At 38.2% G+C, this 17495-nt stretch overlaps 1 protein-coding gene across 11 annotated transcripts in view; it reads left to right on the top strand.

Moving 5' to 3' along the window:
- Positions 1-17495, top strand: part of LOC121319542 (serine/threonine-protein kinase WNK1-like) — a 136222-nt gene that overhangs the window by 51933 nt on the left and 66794 nt on the right. For all 11 annotated transcript variants that reach the window (XM_041257092.1, XM_041257087.1, XM_041257091.1 and 8 more), the window contains exons 3-5: positions 7476-7648; positions 15529-15749; positions 17306-17463. In XM_041257092.1, the coding sequence (XP_041113026.1) occupies positions 7476-7648; positions 15529-15749; positions 17306-17463 (552 nt within the window). The remainder of the gene's footprint in view (positions 1-7475; positions 7649-15528; positions 15750-17305; positions 17464-17495) is intronic.

Below are 17495 nucleotides of genomic sequence, written 5' to 3'. Positions count from 1 at the left end.
TGAGGAGCTCTTCCACAGCAGGCAGAGCTCTTGCAGGGAAGCAGCATCTTTTTTCAGCCTTCACTCTAGTTTGCCTGCACTAGAAAGCCTACTGAGAACTGATCAGTTTTTTAATTTTTTTTTTATTAAAGTTGTCTCAAATTACATTTTATAATATGTAATGCATATGTTTTGCTTTTTTCCTGTAAAAATATTGTTGACAGATGAGACGTTTAATTGATGGCACCAAGCACATTTTCAGTTAGTAGCTGTCTCCAATTAATGATGGTTTCTAGGTGGACTAAAAGAAACTTCAATGGAAGACGAAGTCGTCTTGTCTCAGTGATTGTCATTTAATTTATTAGGTTTCTTTTAGTATTTCTAAATTCAACATTAGTGGGGAAAAAAAAAAAAAAAACAACTTCAGAAATGTAAGTACACACTCAGTTAAAGCACTTACTATAAGCTAAGTTAAGACAGCTGATTCTCACTCTTACCAGCAGCATAGAAGTTCACTTCCTAGCTTCTTGCGGAATTGGATTATTTAGGGAACTCTCATGTTTTTATATGTATATTAAAGTATATGATAAATACTGTCTTAAATATAGCTTTGTTCTTTTTGCACCTCTACTGGTTTATTGATGCAGACGCGCAATATATCGTCAATGCAATATCTTTCCTCCCTCAGGGTGGTGGTCAATGTCGTTTAGTAAATGTAGTATAAACATTGCTAGTCCTGTGAAAGTCATGGACAATCTAAATTAGATCTCAGGGTTTCGTCAATAAAACCAAACAGCTGTGGCTTGTTTTGTTTATAGATTTATTGGTGCAAAAAAAAAAAAAAAAAAAAAAAAAAAAAAAAAAAATAAAAAAAAAAAAAAACCAAATCATTCCTATACTAACCATCCTAAAATGCTGTGCTTGTAAGAATCGAGCAATCCGCTTATAAGAGTCATTTTGGGGCAAATTTATTGTGTAATACGATAATGTATCAAGTGCAATGACGTGTACAGCCAGTAAAGCTGTTTTCGAGTTTTTATTTGATCACATCTCAGGCACGTACACAACGTGGATAGTGCAATGATGTAGAAAATACTGGAGAAGTTTGTAATCAAACAGGGACTGTGCCACTGCATTGTGAAGGAATGTTTTTTTGTGTTCTCTGTTTGTGAAAATGTGTTTCAATAATATGAATACACGGTCATTGAATACATACTGAGTACAGCAGTGTTATTGTGTAGTGGCGTACATGGTGGGGGGGGGGGGAGATTGCGGAGCTTTGCATCTCCGCTCCTTGAAAATCCTGAGGTTTGCATCGTGACTGAAAAGAAGTAACTCACAGATGCTTAAATTCAGTGGTAGACCTGACAGTAAAAAAGGGTAACAGCCTTGAGTAAACATAATCGTGATCATATAGCAAGTTGCTTACCCACAAGGACTTGTTTTGATGTATTGTCCTCAGTGACTGAGCACCATTGACATCTGTATACTGTATTTAAACTGCTGATGGCATGCTTTTGCTAATTGCAATGTGAGAGTGGCCGTTGGCAGTGTAAATGATCAGGCTGGAGTCTTGATTTACAGTTTTGAACCGGTGTTGGTTTCATTTTTCATACACTGCGGTGGAGAAACAATCACTAATACACCAAACAAAATAAATCTAGCTCTCAGCTGGAGCACTAACAATACAATACTTTGTGTGGTCCCTGCGTGATGTCAGGACAGATAAGCTGTTTACCCAACTAAACAAATGCAAATCAAAACAGTTCATACGTTTCCCCTGGATTTACACACACTGTGACTACTTTAATTATTTGCACAGTACAGGAACAAATATTAGATCTCTTACTCTTTAGTTTGACTTTGGTTTCTTTATTTTTCTTGCTTCCTTACTCCTCTATACCCCCACCACAAAGCTTTCAGCTAAGCCCTTATTTATTGAGGTGTCATTAACTTTAACAAGCAGTTAACCAATTTGACAATTATGTAATGGATTTTTTGTGGGCGTGCATACATGCGGGAACTCATGACATCTAGTGGTGAACCAGTTACACTGCAGGGAACAAGCTGTTTCATTGTCAAACTAACATACTGATTCTGTACCACTTCACCACAGTAATCATGTCAGTCCACTTTTAAGAATCAACCACTTAAGAATCAAAATATCCGGGATGCATATGATTCTTACAAATGAAGTGCACTGTGTTTTTGGCACACTTGCTTTTTTCAGTCTGAATTTTAAATAATATAGATGTTTGATACAGTAAGTATGGTTGATAAATTAAAGCACATGTATTTTGACATTGGCTGTAATTTGCAATTTTGCAAATCTCTCTTTAGCCAGATATAGTGTACATTTAAATAGGGATTTAGACTGCTTTTCTGTTCCCCAACCCCCAATACTTAACACATGCAACCTCTTTGGTAGCCTACTTTCAAGAGGCAAGCAAGTTTGTGATCCTTCCACGATGTAAACAAACTGGAGTGTACACCAGACCTGCCTAACCATCAAGTAGCATGCCTAACCTTCAAGTAGACTGAACAGAAGTTTTAGAAGAATGCAGTATTTGATGATGAGCTAGAAGCCACATCCTGCAACAGTCTGCTTTAGTTTCTGTATAGTGTCCTGATGGTAGCTTTCTTAAAGGTAAACTGTGATAACTGCATTGTATAGTGTAAACAATGGGAAATACTTGGAAAAACAGCAAAAATGACTCCATATATCCTATGGTACACTTTTAAAAGGAAACACCTATATAATATAGTGTAGCTTTGTGATACAAGCTGATATCTACCCCATGAGAGGTCAGACTGATCACTTTGTTTCAATAGCCTCTTAGTGCAGCAAGCTTCACACTAAATCAGTGTTGTATTGTTTGCATATACAGCAAGATTCTGTCTAGGTTGTTTTCTGAGTTTAAAGTTACCGGCCAACTGAATTGATTTAAATGGCAGTCATCAATTAAATCATGATGGTGCCCTTTATGGTGTTTTGCTAAAACAGATGTTTTGATTTTTGAATAACCTTTGAACCTGTTTTAATGATGTAAACCAGAGCTGCCTAACCTTTTGGGCAAGAAAATAAATAAATAAAATAATAAAGCCACCCGGATAACCAGAAAGTTCTTGTAGAGCAATACAAAAATGTACTAACGGCAAAGTGTTAGTAAAATGCCGACTAAACAGTAACAAGCACACTCAGACCCCGCTTTAGCAGTTTCTGCTAATGAAACATGTTGCACTTTTAAAACACAACAGCAGTATGCTGCATTTTAACTGTACTTGCTTGTACGTAAGACTACAGATGGCCCTTTCAATCTCATTACAAACCTTAAATGAGGCACTTCAGATAGAGATATTGTGGATCTCTGTGGAGACTATGTGGCTCATATATGGTCAACACTAGGTTGAATGATTGAAACAGACCCCTTTGTGCTGGAATGTGTTTTGTTGTAACATGTGACTGACTTTGTGCCTCTTCTTGCTGCATTTGTTCTTTCAGACTGTACTTTCCTCTACTGTACAGTATCTAAAACTACAAGTTGTCCTTGCAGTCTTTTCAAACCAATTGCAAACCATAAATGAGATGCTTCAAAATAGCCATAGCAAGGAGCTCAACAAGCCTTATATGGTTAAAGAGCCCACTGTTGAACAGTATGTAGATCCACCAGAGTTCATACCAATTGAATAGGCCTCGCTGTGCGTTATACCAAATTAGACTTTTTTTAAATAAAACATTGGTTATGATAATTGTAGACCAGGACCAGCCTGCTTCGTAACCTGTTATCCTAATACCTTATGGAGCTGCAGACTGTCATTATGCAGCGTTATTGCCAGTAATCCTGCTGCAAATAAGCCTTTCTACACAAAAATGTGTTTTATCCAGGGCTCATCTTGGCATCACTATATCTCTGGAAATTGAGTTTCTGGGAGACCCCAGGGCTCAGATTCAATATGTCTCTTCATATCCTGCCTGCTTGGCATGTGTGGAATTTCTTGCAGCGTTTTCTGGACTCTGAGGATTATTTGTCTCTGTCTTTTATGACTTGTAGCTTTTTAGAACGTCTCAATTTAATAATTCTCCCATAATTTTATAAGGTTAGTAAAAGTGTCGTCTTTATCCAAAATGAGTAAGGAGAGTTAGCAAGTTTGTACCATCAGAAGAGACCAGCTTGTTCTATTCTGATTTATTTTTTAATAGATATAAAATCTAGCATTAAATACTTTTTCTTGTTTTGAAGCTTTTTTGCTAGATTTCAGTTTTTCTGGATGCTGAGGGTTTGTTTACTGGAATCAGACATTTTTTTTTTAATTGGTCAGACTAACCAACCAGCCACAAAAAAGTTGGTGTGTCCTGAAATAAACACAATTGTTCTAGTGGCTGGTGTCCGCCTCCTTTTCAATACTCCCAACACTGCAAAAACAGGATCGCATGGCAGCCGGAACCCACTTGTGCTAAGGATTGTCTGTGCGATTCAGTAGGTGGGGAGCACCGAAAGGTGAAAAACAATGAACGATTTTGCTAGACTCCTTTCTCCCTTTTTGTGTTTTCTCTTTCGCCCCAGTTTAAGAACGCAAGTTTTGACAGGCTGCAACTTAAGAATACAAACCAGATTGAGATACGGTGCAAAGTAAGAATGTTGTTAAGGGTTTCCAGACGGGGGCTGTCATATAGCCGTAGCTGTTGGGCACTGCTGTCTTATCACAGTTGGCATCCATCAGCTTTCCAGAATTGCGTTTCAGAATTCCATTGTTAAGTTTGGGAACGGTTTGTTGATCTGTCAAAATACAGCACTTTGTTTTAGAAATACAATCTCTTTATGGGGTTCTCCAATGAAAGGACATTAGAATGGCCTGATCATGTTTTTCTTTTCTAAGCCAAATTAAACTGTAGACTACCAAGTAAACCTTTACTGAGAGTTCAGAGTAGTGGTTTGTAATGCATCCTTCTGCTGATGTCAGTATTACAAATTATATCAACTGCTGTCGAGTTCATCTCACAGCAGAACTTAGCCTCTTGGGACAGCTGTACTGAACTCAGGTTCCCTTGTGCTATGGGTGACTGAAACCTACCTTCAGCTGTTTTTTTTTTTTTTATACTAAGATGATTCATGACATTTTGAATATATATATATATATATACATAAGGTGGATGAGTTCTAAAATATTATTCGTCCACTATAAAACACTCAATAGTGCTAGATTTAAGAATACGGAAATAAACTAAATTAAATGATAATGTTTCAACATGTTTGTCATTGAATTGATATAGTTTCTTTTAGTATTTATAAAATATGAATATTAAGGCTCTTAATTTTTTTCACTCTGGTACCACCTATTACCGATACCAATGGCTACTGCTTTATTTACAGTATACAAGGGTGACTAGACATGTTAAACATCCTGCTGTGACTTGTTATTTGCTGCCCTTTCACTTGCTCTATTGCAGACTAGATAAACAGCCAGTTGACAAGGCCAGTTCAATAAAGAGCGCTGTCACGTTGAAATCAATAGACAAACACAATGAGGTTGAGCTCTAGTTAAATTAAACGTGAGCTGGTCAGACCATGTTGGGAGATTTAGTTGATATGGTTTCGAGATCAGAATATTGCCTTTGTGAATGACTCTGGGCACAGTGTATTACAGTATATTTTCATCAACATTGCATTATGAAACCATTTTAAAAAGTTCATCTTCTGGTGCCTTTTTGTTTTCTTTATAAACCCAAGATGCAATTCACTGCATTCCCTTCACATTCTTGAGACAAGTCCTGAGGTGGCTTGAATGCCCAAAGGGCTAATCCTTGGCTATTGGCTCATTGTCCTTGTCTGAAAGATTTAATCCACATGTCTCATCTTCAGCTGCTGACTGGCCAGCTTGCTTGCTTGCTTGCTTGCTTACTTGACTTATTTGCATTCCCTCACAAACTAAATACTCCACTAAATAATTTCACATGTCCTGCCTTGGTGGAAATGAATAGAGAACCACACTCCCTGCCCCTCAAGACAAAGATAAACACTGTTTCCTTACTGAGCTATGAGGCAGCATGCCAATTTACTCACCACAAAAACTCGACTGAGTTGCTGGGCTGCATTCTGATAGTTAAATGCACAAGAGAATCACACACCCCCTTGCTGTATGTTAGGCACCAACATGAGATTGGGATGATCAAAGCTTAGACCAACAACTGGGATAAACTGGGCTTGCTTCACTGTGTAATACCTTTAAGAGTTTAACACTGTGCATTTTTTGCAGACACACTGAGCAGAACAGATTTATGGAATAAAAAGTAAATTCAACGACGTCTCTTTCAATAATGTGTTAAAGATCTGTGTCAGAGAGGGGTGGATAATGTGCACAAGTGTCTCTGGGTTTTTTTTTAGCGTTTACAAACCACTAAAAATACATTTATTTGAAGTGACAGTCGGGGTGAGTGAGCATAAAGACAGCGATATGTTTGTTTTGTGTGGTTTTTTTTGTTTTTTGTTTTGCTATCTTCCAGTTCATGTAATTGTTCTTCATCCAAACCGGCATGTCTGCTTACTACTTTGGGATTTTTTGCAGGTAATTGGTCACGCAGTTTCATAGTCACAGCTGTACATCTGTAAGTGAGTGTAAGCAAGATGGCTACTGATACTTAGTTTAAATAATGTGAGCCAGCACAGTGATTTAGAATATGTGACAATCTCCAACTGTCAGTATGCGTCCAATATATGGACAGCTGGAACCTTGCTCGACCAATCACATTGCTTGTTTCACATTCCATTGCGAGCCCTTGATTATAAATGTGTGTATGGACTTCCTGGTTGTTAATTAGTTGTTTTTTTGGGGGTTTTTTTGTGCTTTAATGGTTTTAAAAAACACAAAGTTTTCATTTTAAATATCTTTGTTAGGTTAAAACTGATTAGTATACAGTCTGTTTAGATTTGTTTCTGTTTAAATCTAAAATACGTTTCACCACCCTAAGATTAGCAATCGGTGCTTAGATATTTATTCTGTCTGTAGATGTATCAAAAGGATTTGACTAGTAGTATGAGTGCCATTATTTGTTCTAATAGGGTCTATGATGAAAATTGCTACTTGCGACTGCTGTCTGGCAGTCGCAGGTTTCTGGTGAAAATAGGCGATTACACAGTCCTCCGAAAACTTTATGAAACCGAATTTATTGGTTAAGATTGCTGATTGTCGCAAAACACTTTTGTGAAACGAGCCCCTGCATTTTAAGTGCTAGAAATACTCAAATGACTCAGACCCTGATTAGCTCTAATCCTGAACTACTCAAATATGCCATTGCTCTCTCCTAATAAAAATGTATTTTAAATTTAATCATTTTCATTAATCGAAGGGAAAAGGTTAGAGGTTTTTTTTTTTTTTTATAAACTGATTTATTTTGCTTTAAAAACTTCCATCTTCTAAAATTTAGGCCGTCAGCATTAAACACTGTTTCTTCTCATTTGTAAATTGACTTAATGTAACTTTCTATTTCTTCTCTCCAGGACCGAAAGCTGACAAAGTCAGAGAGACAGAGGTTCAAGGAGGAGGCTGGGATGTTGAAGGGGCTCCAGCACCCGAATATTGTCCGGTTTTATGATTCCTGGGAGTTGACATACAAGGGGAAGAAATGCATTGTACTGGTGACGGAGTTGATGACATCTGGGACCTTGAAAACGTGAGTAGATCTACTGTGCTAGAATGCCTCTCAAGTTTAAAGATGGTTTAAGGACTGTATTTTCTTCAATTGTCAAGTTTTATTTTCAGGGTTTTTTTGCATTACTGAGAAAATGGTAGGACGTTCAGTATTGACATTGTTTTCAATGGGCATGAAGATAAGATGCAGTGGACTTCATGGTTAATAAGAATCAAGAAAAGAAGACATACAAACATCTTTACCCTCCATTTTATGTATTTGGCTCACACAGTGTGGCACGGGGCTGGCAGGTTTCAGAGAGGGGGGTGTCTTGTAACCTGGACCTGAACTTTAAAAATACCTTTTTGGAGAATGTAAAAAAGCTGGATAAAAGGCAACACAGATGTAGATAGTAGTCTTAACTTTGGAATAATGTAGTTCACTATCTTCAATTAATTCTGTTTTAGTGTAAAATGATGCATCGTCGTGGGAAAGTGCATCTTTAAATTCCTTGACTTCCATACCAGGGTGTCATCTGGAGATGGGGGGGGGTCCTCTGGTCCGTGTCATTGGGGGGGGGGGGGGGTTTATCTAGAAAGAAATTGTACTAAAAATTCAAACAAGAAAAAAAACACATCACAAAAATATGGGTACATTTAGAAACAACTAGCTACCATCTTGCCCTACTTTTATTGAAACTGAACAATGCTGGTCTGCAGATTCAAGACAACAATTATCCGATTCTTGTGTCTACATGCTATAAATACTGCTAAGAGCTGTCTGAAACTCCATTTATGTGCTAAGGGTTTTTTGGCGACTTCATCCCAATGCTCAAAGAACTTAACTTGGCTCTCACACTGCAGACTTCAATGTGAAGATGCACTCTGCTGGTAAAAAAAAAAAAAAAAAAAAAAAAAGGAAACCGGTGGCATTTGTCCATATAACCAAAAATGTGCAGCAGTAAAAACTTTTGTTTGAACTGTAGCATTTTGGGTGCTTTATACATCACTTGAAAAGAATAAAACACTTAATTACCATTAGGCAAATGTACTTCCTTTTGAATTTCGCACTGCATTACATCTGATTTCGGTCTGTCTTCACTTTGCCTATGAAAAGAGGTCATCCTTTGCTTCTTTAACCTACCATTCAACACATAATAACCAGACTACTCTAATAACCAGACTAAGTTGAGGGAACATAAAGCCGCTAGGTTTCAGGTCCCTGCATTGCACACCAGGGGATACTTTGGGGTTTGATGCAGCAAATTTGCCTCAAACTAGGACTCCCAGAACCAGGTTCTCTTCCTGAAAGTGGCTCTATGTTCCCTCAGCTTTTAGTTTCCAATTATTTTGGACTTGCAAAGGTCTTGTTTAGACACAAGGAAGTCTCGGTTATTACACAGCCTTCTCTTTTCTAGACGGCGGATAAACTGCCGTTTTACTTTGCCAGATGAGCTTCCTAAAACAGTTAGTTCAAAAAGAAAAAAATGTTCCAGTGAGTAGTATTCAAAATGTTTATTTTGTTCCACTAAAATAATGTCAATTTCCACAATTCATTATGTATGCAAGTAGAGTAAAACATTCCTTCTCTGAGGGCATTTCGTTTCCAGGCTTATGTTTCCATGGACACCGTGGATGGACGAATCAGTTTCACGCTTACAGGCGATGTTGGTGATGAAGGCCGAACTGTACAGTCATATACCTGAGTATACAGCAGAATAGTATTGACGGTTTACACACAAAATGCAGAGAAAGTACACCCGCACACAAACACGCAGGGACAAATACGCATAAACACATACTGTGATTTATCTATCTGTTTAAATAGGCACAGTACTTAAGTTTGTTATTTATAGAAGACTATCTAAATTCCTTTAAGAAGTTCAAGTCAAATGGAAATGTGTGTTCATGCTTATGTACAGTATGAATCTCTTCCTCCTCTTCTGTTGATGTCACACTTTCCATGTCTTCTCAAAACACAGCCATATTTTATTTGTATATTAATCAAGAGCAACAGTGTTTTTGCATTAAATGTAATGCTATTTGGGTTTTTTTACACCCAGGAAAGGTAACTGACGCTTGGGTATAGACGCACTGGTGTGGCACTGTCTACTGAGAGTAAAAAATAATTTTTTTTAAAAATAGCAAACTGATGCTGGTGTGTCCAGGTCTTTTAAGGGGGTTAAAAGGCATGGTGCAAAAAGATACACAGTATAAAAATGTAAGCATTAATGAATGGGTTAACTGTGTTTTGCTTTCACTTTGAAAGTTTTTACTCCTACGCACTCACCAGCTGTATAGTTGGCTCATCGATCGTGGCGACACGTTCTGGCAAAATTGAGCTACAACATTATTGCATTGAAAGTCTTAGATTGTATACAATCTACATTAATCTACGTCCTCGGCTCACTGCGCACCAGCGACCCCTGTGGTCTGGCTGGGCGCCTGCGAGCTTGCCTGTAAACTGCCCAGAGCTGCGTTGTCCTCCGACGCTATAGCTCTGAGAGGGTGGCTGCATAGTGAGTCTGCAGTGTGTAAATAATTGGACATTCTGAATTGGCGACTACTAAATTTGAAAAAAAAAGATACATTCAAGTAAAAGCCAATACATTATTTATTAATGTTTGTATTTATTTTAATTAAGCAACAGTTAACAGAATTGAAAAAATATTAACAAAAGAAAAAAAAATAACTTACTGTAGAAATGATTTAATGCTTACAGAAAATGCAACAAAAACGAACTTCTGAAAACTGTAAAATCAACAGTGTTTGAAATTGCAGTAACGTCAAGCACATTTTTTTAAAAATTTGTTTGTTTTATTTTTTATTAATGCACTTGCGCATTCTCGGACTTAATGAGTTAATGTTAACGAGTTTAGGATGAAAAAATATGTAAAACTCCAGGGAGGGTTCTTGATGGCAATATTTAGATATTTTAGATCTATAAAATAGACCCCAATTTAGTGTTTCAGAAGGGTGATACTGAAGTGTTAATCATTTAAGCAGATTTTGTTTAGGAGTGGCAAGTTTGGTTTTAATCCTTTTGATTTGTAAGTTTACCTAACAAAAGGGAGTGGGGTGGGACTGTTAGCTCAGGTACTGACCCAGAAGGGAGACGTTATACTCTTAACATCATCTCAAGCAAACACAAAGCAGGCAGAAAACAGCCCACTCAACTTCTGTTAAAACAGACATTCCTCACATTCCTGGATGACAGGACTTCTGATTCAGTTCTGACATGTTTGTGGCAGCACCTCAGGACTGGAGATTACAAGAGAAACTTACTTGCTAAACTCTTCTGCCCTCTGGTGGTAAATAGGACATCAATTGAAATGCAGGAACACGCCTCAGCAAACTTCAGGCTGCAATGAATTAAGTTATTTTTAGTGAAGTTCATACTCGTACCTGTGATGCTAGCCTACATATCAAATAGCTTACTATTATGAGCTATCAAAGCAGGATTCTTGATCCACTAAGATGCATCATTTCCAGGGATGTTTAATTACAGTTGTTAACCATGACATGAGGGTTGAAAAGAATAGCATAGCATGATCAGTAATATGCATATTAACACAGTCCATATTTTTTAGTTTGTTTTGTTTTTGTCATTTTACTTACCACAAATTAGCACTGTCAATATTATTATTGTTATTATTTATTTTCACCAAAGATTTCTGGAACTGTAGGCCTTGCTGTGCTGTGTCAGACTCACTCCTAATGTTATTACAGCAATCGAATCTAGAGGTCTTCATGGGTCTAAAATAACAAATCCGACCCGGAACCATCATCGTTTTAGCAGACCTGACCCGAACCCAAGTAAAGCTTGTAAAAATTGACCTGGATTCGACCCCAACAATAACTGTTCATATGCATTTCGGGCAAATGCAGAATTTGCAAATGCAGCGTTCTTTAATAGTAATGCATGCATTATCACAGTACAAAGGACCACGTCAGCCCATGCTAAAGTTTCATAAGCAGACATTTACATGAAAATAAACCTGAAACTGAATTCCTGTGCATGCCACTGTAACAATCAATGTATACATTTTCAGGGAGGATGGATGGGTTTTTGACTGTTCCAAACCCAGTCGTGAGATGTTCAGTTTTGGCAGCTGGACTGTGTTTCTTTTACTGTTCGACCAGTAATTATCACCTTTTGGTGCCAGCTGGTTGTTCTGCCAAGGGAGTGTGACAGCTGTTTCAAAGTGACTGCCCAGCCTACTTAAAATTCAGTTGGGCTTCAAAAATGTACACCCACAAAGAAACTGCTTTAATTGATAGCCAAAAATCCCAGAACATTGTCAGTTCTGAGGAGGTAACAAATCTGCACACAGTCTGTAGAACTGGCTGAAGACAATAAATGCCATTAACATAGGTATTATTTTACAAATAACATTGGAGATTTGTTATCTAGGACATTAATTGGGTGTTAATTTAGTCATTTGTACAGGATAAGTCTTGTAGATAGAAGTAATGTTGGAAACAGACGTGCCAAAGTTTGATTTGAAACCTACTCTAAAACAACACTAGGGACTAATAGTGTTGCAACCATTGTTCTCAAACAACTATTAAAACTAAAATTACTTCTAAAGTTCCTTTTTCATTATGCTAATTGCAGAACAAGTACACAGGTACTTAAAGTATCGGGGTGCTGAAAAATATAGCCTTGCAGTAGAGTGGCCATTTTAAAAAGAGCTTTGAAACACTTTAAAGTTTTTTATAAGTCTAAAACGTTGTTGGGATGTTAACAATGAAAAGAAGTTACAGATACATTATTAAAACAGTTGTAGCAACACATGGGGATGTTTAACGCTGTATTTTTTGGATAGCGGCTTAATAGGTTTAAAACATGTTTTTATTTAATTAGCATAGTGGGCAATTTTGTGCCTGCAAGTCCTGTGTGTTGTGCCTGTAACTTTGCATAATCCTTTTAAATGTCAATGCTGATGTATTGGTAGGTATCAGTTTTTGTGCAATTTTGATAACTCTTTTTATTTCGCATTTAGAAAAAGAAAAACTTTTGTTAATTTTTATTCAGGTGTAGCCTTCTACAGTGTCAGTTTCTTCTGTTCCCTCTTACCATCGAACCTTTGGTGTATATCTCGAATCCCTCAGCACTGACCTTCCCTGAGAATGTATACAGCAAAGTTGATCCTGGGATTACTCCTTGTTACTCCAGATTCATATGGCTCTCTTTTGAACTAAACAGCTTGTAGTAATAGGGATTAATGATGACAAGCTTGGCACCGTCCTTCTCCCAGTTTATTTAAATAAGGCTTCCCCATTTTGTTGAGTTTGCTGTTGGGATGGTTCTCCTCACAGGCTGTGCACTGGGCTGTCGGAAGTGGGCTTGCATCCTTTTCCAATTATCTACACACCCTACTCCTCTGTTAAGAAGAAAAAAGATTTTATTGAGAAAAAAATTGCATAATATAAATATAAAACTGAAAGATCATAATTGGATAAGTTTCCACGCCCCTGAGTTAATACTTGGTGGAAACACCTTTGGTAGCAATTACAACTGTGAGTCTGACGTTAGGTCTCTACCAACATTGCAAACCTAGATTTGGCAATATTTGTCCATTCTTCTTTATAAAACAGTTCATGCTCTGTCAAGTTCCTTGGGGAGCGTTCATGGACAGCAATCTTCAAGTCATGCCACATATTTTCGATTGGATTTAGGTCAGGGCTCTGACTGGGCCACTCAAGGACATTTACCTTTTTGTTCCGTAGGCACGCCAGTGTAGCTTTGGCTGTGTGCTTTGGGTCACTGTCAGGCTGAAAGGTGTTTTAGCTTTCTTGCAGAGGGCAGCAGGTTTTCCTCAAGGACTTCTCTGTACTTTGCTCCATTCATTTTCCCTTCTGTCCTAACAATTGCCCCAGCCCCTGCCAATGAGAAACATCCCCATAACATGATGCTGCCACCACCATGCTTCACAGTAGGGATGGTGTTCTTTGAGTGATGAGCTGTGTTGGGTTTGCGCCAAACATAACACTTTGCATTTAGGCCAAAAAGTTCCATTTTAGTTTCGTCAGACCACAAAACTTTTTTCCACTTGGCTACAGAATCTCCTGAGTGTTGTTTTGCATACTTCAAATGGGATTCGGGTGGGCTTTTGGACTGCTTGGGATAATTTTGTCACATGCATTCTTTGACCAGTCTTGACCATAAGAGCCTGTAGCTCTTGCGGAGTTGCTGTTGGCCTCTTGGTAGCCTCTCTGATCAGTCTCCTTGCTCGGTCATCCAGTTTGGAGGGACAGCCTGAACTAGGCATCGTCTTGAACGTGCTCCAATGGATATTCAAGGCCTTTGTTATTTTTTTATACCCATCCCCTGATCTGTGCCTTTCAACAACTTTCTCCCAGTGTTCTTTTGAAAGTGCCTTGGTGCTCATGGTTGAGTCTTTGCTTTGAAATGCACTACCCAACAGAGGGAACCCACAGAAACTGCTGAATTTATCCTGAAATCTTGTGAATCACTACAATTTAACACAGGTGGTGGCCACTTGGTGTGTGATTTTGAAGGCGATTGGTTACACCTGAGCTAATTTAGGATTGCTATTACAAGGGGGGTCGACACTTCCCAAATAAGCTTATTTCAGTTTTTATTTTTAATTAATTTTTTACAGATTTCTAGAATTTTTTTTTCCAAGCTGTGGGGTAGGATAAATGGGGTAAAAAAAACCAAACTATTTTAATGCTTTTTAATTCCAGGCTATAAGGCAACAAAAGGTGAACATGTTGAAAGGGGACGTAAACTTTCTATAGGCACTGTATGTTGCATGATTTTTGCAATGGTTTTTCTACTGGGTGGCTAAACTGGGAGTACCAAGCTCGTGTAAATGTAATTTTATTTTATTTTTGCCTGGGCCCGCACCACCTAGCCTACTTACCTATAATGATGTAATGTATCCTGAATTGGCATAAAAGCCAGTGGGAACCACCTGTCTCTTTACTGTAGCCATATAGTTAACATTTGGGTATTATAGACACCATGTAGACCATGAAATATTAGCCTAAAATTAGTGTTAATTGGGGAAACAATGTGTTACAGATTACAATCAATCAGGATTGTTTTTGTAGTCTTTGTTACATTTAATTCACATCACCAATGGTCAAATATGCAACTGTAGAACCCTGGGCTTGCAGTGGCTTTATTGCTCTTGCGTCTGTAGGCACTGTCAGAGCTTGACAAGATCAGGTCACAGGTTTTGTGTGGGAATAAAAGCTTATCTGGTGTGTGCTCAAGTCTTTTCTTGCATCTCTCCAGTTTCCTGTACCCTGCTAGGATATAGTCACACATGCAAGAGGAGACAGAGATATGAGCTGGGAGATGGTCCGTGATGAACAGCCCCTGGCTTTGAGAACATTGTCTTTACTTACTGTTGAAAAGGGCAGTTGTAATGACAGATACAAGATAAAGGAAATGGCACCACCATTTTTCACTGCCATATTGTCTTCCTGTACAAACCAAACCTAATTGCATTGTTTAAACATCAGTACAAACTTACAGATTCATTCTTACACTCAATCTGATCTTCAGTTTGTCTTCCATTAACCCCCAGGGATGCTTTATTTTTGTTCCCTCGTTGAGGGATGATGAAAGGTTACTGGTGATGCATAATCATTAAGACTCTGCTTTCATGACAGAAAAGGTGGTCCCCTATAAAGGGGCATTATTGCCATTACAGGGAAGGAAATAGTCCTGTTGCATAGCAGTTTCACCTATTGCAGGTTGTACTATGAGCTTAATTAGCCATAGTGAATAGGTAACAAATGCAGATGAGTCTTATTAAACTCATGGATTGAACTGCTATGCAGTGGGAGTCTTATTTCCATCCCTGCGTTATGAATCAAACGGTAGCAGCTTGCATTCCATTAGTTTTGTGGTGGTCCCCTTTCATTTAACGTTCTAATCTACAGGTACCTGAAGCGGTTCAAGGTGATGAAGATCAAAGTGCTGCGCAGCTGGTGCAGGCAGATTCTCAAGGGCCTTCACTTCCTTCACACGAGGACCCCTCCCATCATACACCGCGATCTCAAGTGTGACAACATCTTCATCACCGGCCCCACCGGCTCAGTCAAGATCGGAGACCTGGGTCTTGCCACGCTCAAACGAGCCTCCTTCGCCAAGAGCGTTATAGGTACGTTCCTCTGAGTCGAACAGGCTAGATGTACAATATATCTTCTAGAGGGGAAATGCAATTACGTCATTATATGGGGAGAGGGTGGTGGAAATGGGTATTCCTCAACACATGTAAGACTTCATCATAAATGGGCCACATTTTTTAAATGTTTTGCAAACTGACAAATGACTATCACCCTTACTGTGTCATCTTGTGTGGTACATTTTTTAAATAAATTAACTTGACGCCTGACATTTCAATGTTTTAAAATCAATCTGCTTTAACACATTTTCAGAGCTAATAATTGTTTGAATGTTCAAAATGTTGTCAAACCTAAGTCATGGCTCTGTGTGTGTGCTTAAACAGGAAATGAAACACACTCGTTGTTCAAAATAGTTATAAAAACAATGTTATTTCTCCATGTAAAAACCTCCTCAAATCACAGCAAAATAAATTAAAAAAAAAATAGTAAAAACAAAACAATTTGACCTGACCTAAAGCATTGAATTGTAAAATATTGATACTGATCTACGTGCGTGTATTCCAATATGCATTACTTACTGCAGTTTAATTCGATAACTAAGCAATTCATTAAAAACTGGCCTGTTTATTATGAAACAGCGATACAGTTATCAGATAGCTCCTTTTTGAGAGGTTTCTGATCAGGATTGATATTTTTGTACCTTGCACAACTTTTCTTTTAATCAACCTATTTTGTTTTTTGTTCTTTGTTCTTTTTGTTTTGCATTCCTAAGTATGTTTTGATTGTAGGGTGTTACGTCAGCTCTGTCCCTGTATCTGCAGTAAAGGATTAAATTATGTACTGCAGTTCAGACAGTAAGTATGAGAGCAAAGGGCTCTGGTAAGTGGCCTGAGCACTATGGAAAATAAATTACAATTTCATTTTATACAGACATTTCTGTTTCTCTGTGCAAGGCCTTTTTTTTTATTCAGCGGCTTCGAAGGTGTACTAAGCATTGCTCGTTTAAGACTAGCTATGGGTTTATCTAATCTTTTTCCCCATTTCCTGATAGGTCAGGTACGGTAAGTAGAAAAAAAACTAATGTTTTTTCAGCCATAGCTAGTCCTTTTTTTTTTTTTTTTTTCTTAAACCTTTTACTTTTCACTTAGTTAATCACAGGAAATTTAAAGGCGATAGTTCTAAAAACTAACAAATATTAAATTGGCTAACATCTGTTCTTGACTAAACATTTCCCTCAGTCACTGCTAAAATTTGTGGATTTGTAATGGTCTCTTTTTTTTTTTATTTTCCTTTTTACATATTTCTCCCCTAAAATAACGTTCGGGCCCTGACCACTTTTGTTTCGTACACCAGCTCCAAAAGGCCTTGCAGAGGAAACTTGTGCCTGATTCACAGCAGACTAACTGAGCAGAGCTTCCCCCTCCTCTTCTTCCTTTTTTTTTTTTTTTTTGCCTCCACTCCTTCTCTCTCTTCCTCACAGGTGGTGCCCGTCTCGTCTTCCTCCTCCTCCTCCCCCGGTGTGCAGCAGCCGAGCAGCCTGGCTTTCTGCTCTCTGAGACACTCAGAGTCTGAATCGTTCTTTTAATTTAAGGTACCCCTGAGTTCATGGCCCCCGAGATGTATGAGGAGAAATATGACGAGTCAGTGGATGTGTACGCTTTCGGGATGTGTATGTTAGAGATGGCAACTTCTGAGTACCCATACTCCGAGTGTCAGAATGCTGCGCAGATCTACCGCAGAGTCACCAGTGTGAGTGTTTTTTTTGCTTCTGTGTCTTAAAA

Source organism: Polyodon spathula, chromosome 8 (assembly GCF_017654505.1).
Source record: "Polyodon spathula isolate WHYD16114869_AA chromosome 8, ASM1765450v1, whole genome shotgun sequence".
NCBI classification, from domain to species: Eukaryota; Metazoa; Chordata; class Actinopteri; order Acipenseriformes; family Polyodontidae; genus Polyodon; species Polyodon spathula.
Note: the sequence above shows the minus strand (reverse complement) of the source record. Positions and strands in the feature narration are given on the sequence as shown.